Source organism: Pinus tabuliformis, chromosome 1_2 (assembly GCF_031772625.1).
Source record: "Pinus tabuliformis cultivar Carrire ecotype Pingquan chromosome 1_2, CPIR1, whole genome shotgun sequence".
NCBI classification, from domain to species: Eukaryota; Viridiplantae; Streptophyta; class Pinopsida; order Pinales; family Pinaceae; genus Pinus; species Pinus tabuliformis.
This window is the reverse complement of record NC_142298.1, coordinates 43,114,096-43,116,318: the sequence shown is the minus strand read 5'-3', so window position 1 is coordinate 43,116,318 and position 2,223 is coordinate 43,114,096. Positions and strand designations below refer to the sequence as shown.

General features: G+C 37.7%; 1 protein-coding gene across 1 annotated transcript in view; it reads right to left on the bottom strand.

Annotated features, from left to right (window-relative positions):
- Positions 1-227: 227 nt before the first annotated feature.
- LOC149204324 (uncharacterized) overlaps positions 228-2,223 on the bottom strand; it is a 2,740-nt gene continuing 744 nt past the window's right edge. Inside the window, exons 2-4 of the mRNA XM_089393267.1 lie at positions 687-901; positions 555-598; positions 228-383 (exon numbers count right to left, since the gene is read on the bottom strand). Of these exons, the coding sequence (XP_089249393.1) occupies positions 580-598; positions 687-901 (234 nt within the window). The 3' untranslated portion in view covers positions 228-383; positions 555-579. The remainder of the gene's footprint in view (positions 384-554; positions 599-686; positions 902-2,223) is intronic.

Here is a 2,223-nt window from a genome sequence, read left to right as displayed (position 1 = left end):
TGCCGAACCCCTATAAATTAAAAAAGAAGAAAAAAACTAAGAGAAATTAACAAAACAAAATTACAGTCCTGTGTAAGTTAAACAAAAAAGAAAAGAAAATCCTCAGACCATTGAATGGTTCGTAAGACTACAACCGGTGGGATGCATAGATACCATCCGACAAAACTATATTACTTAAACAAAAACTAAGAAAACGCTGGTGGAAAGTAGCCATGGTCTGAATGGTTCGTAAGACTACAACCGGTGGGATGCATAGATACCATCCGACAAAACTATATTACTTAAACAAAAACTAAGAAAACGCTGGTGGAAAGTAGCCATGACCATATAACTTAAGATTTCGTTCAGACTATTCTGGTGATGGAGCAGAGCAAGAAAAGAACCTAGGAAAATAAGTTATGTGTTAGACAGAAACGAGGACATAGCCCTCAATGTACCCAGAATTTGAGCGTGGTAACCCTTACCTGTAGCAAACAAGGGAGATGGGTTAAAATTAATGAACAATGCAATAGAAGGACCAAATTGGACAAGAGCGTTTAAGAGTCGATGCTTACCTGTTGTTGCAAGAGGGATCGTGGCTCAACCCAAGCAGGGATGACTGTAGTCAACATCGTTGCAGTTTGTGAGTTGGTTCACTATGCAGTAAAGAATATAGTAACAATTTCATAATAATTACAAACCCTCACCTTAGCACTTCGCAAGTGGTGGACATTGCTCCGACCATGCAGTCCTGGAGATTGCAGGTGAAATTGAGACAAGTGAAACCCCTGTTGCGAAAGTAAAAACCGTAAGGAACCCCTTTCCAGACTTGATTCTTCTCCGGATGAGGGGGTGAGCCTGCAAACCTGGGTACACCTTCAACTGAGCTAATGGTCGCACATTTCATGGTGTTAAGAGCCACCTACATTATTAAGAAGGATAGCATGTTAGCCATCTGGAGCCTATTCCGTGAAATGAGTTACCAAGCCAACCCTAATGAGTGACAGGTGTTAGATTTAGGGTTCTCCAAATGTAAGGCTAGGATCGTCGTATAGTTTGCTTGAAAAATCAAGTTTTTTTCAGAAATTTTTACTTATTAACGAACTGTACACCATTAAAGATAGCATATTAAAACAGCTGAAAAATTAAGAGAAAGCGTTTAAAGATAACATATTAAAACAGCTGAAATTTTTAAAGAAAGAGTTAGCGTTACTAACGCTCAACGACACTGCAAAAGAGCGGGTTAGTTTCTTCAACGCACAGTGTGTTAAGGTACCAAATTTCCAAAATATCAAAGTTCCTTCGTAAAATACCGCAACCACCATTCTATCTGAAAAGTCAAGAAAGTGTGCATGAAGGACAAAAAATAAATGTGCACAAAGCAGAAGGGTTGAAGGTTTGAACGAATCATTTCATGTTGCCTTACATTAAATGCACATGTGATTTTGCATAGTATTATTTTCAAAAAGGACTCAAAAGTAATCTGAAAAGTGCCCATGTAATATTTCAATGCAATATTTTTTTGTGAGATGAGATTCCTATGAGATTTGCGACATGTAATCTTTTAAGAAGGGCTTACCAATGTAATCTTTTAAGAAGGGCTAATCTGACACGTCACATTACAAATGCCAGGTGCCAAATTAGTAAACCATACGCTTCACTCTGTCTGAAATACATTTTGAGAACCAGAAGTTTAGAATTTGTTCAGCAGTGCTAGTCTTGCCAATCAAGTTTCACGACAGGGTTGGACTTTGTAGATATCTGGTTCTTTGTTTATTAAGGAAAGATGTTCTCTTTAAGATACTTGGTTTAAGTTTTCTGCCAAACTATTGTTCATTATAATAACATCCTTCAACAATTGCATGACTGACTTGATTATGGCGTCGGCTGCTACCGTGTTGACGGTTGCCATGGCTTTCTTGTTATTGCAGAGAGGAGTGCAAAGAAAAAGAATGGGGGAATGCAGTGGCTATATCTATGGTCTTCAATCCCTTGAAGTGCTATAGCAACTAGAAAGGATGCTCCAAGGTAAGGAAAAATTTTAAAACCAGAACTAAATGAAATTCCATCTACCCTGAATCTCCAAAATCCATCTCCCCATCATTAATTTGTGATTGTTTTCTACAAGTTTCAACCTTTTTTCTGCAAGTATGAACTGAAGACATCTAAAACTAGGGTTTCTTTTAATGTTGTTGGATTCTTGGAGAGTTTATCAAACTACAAATATGAGCAAAGTATCTAATC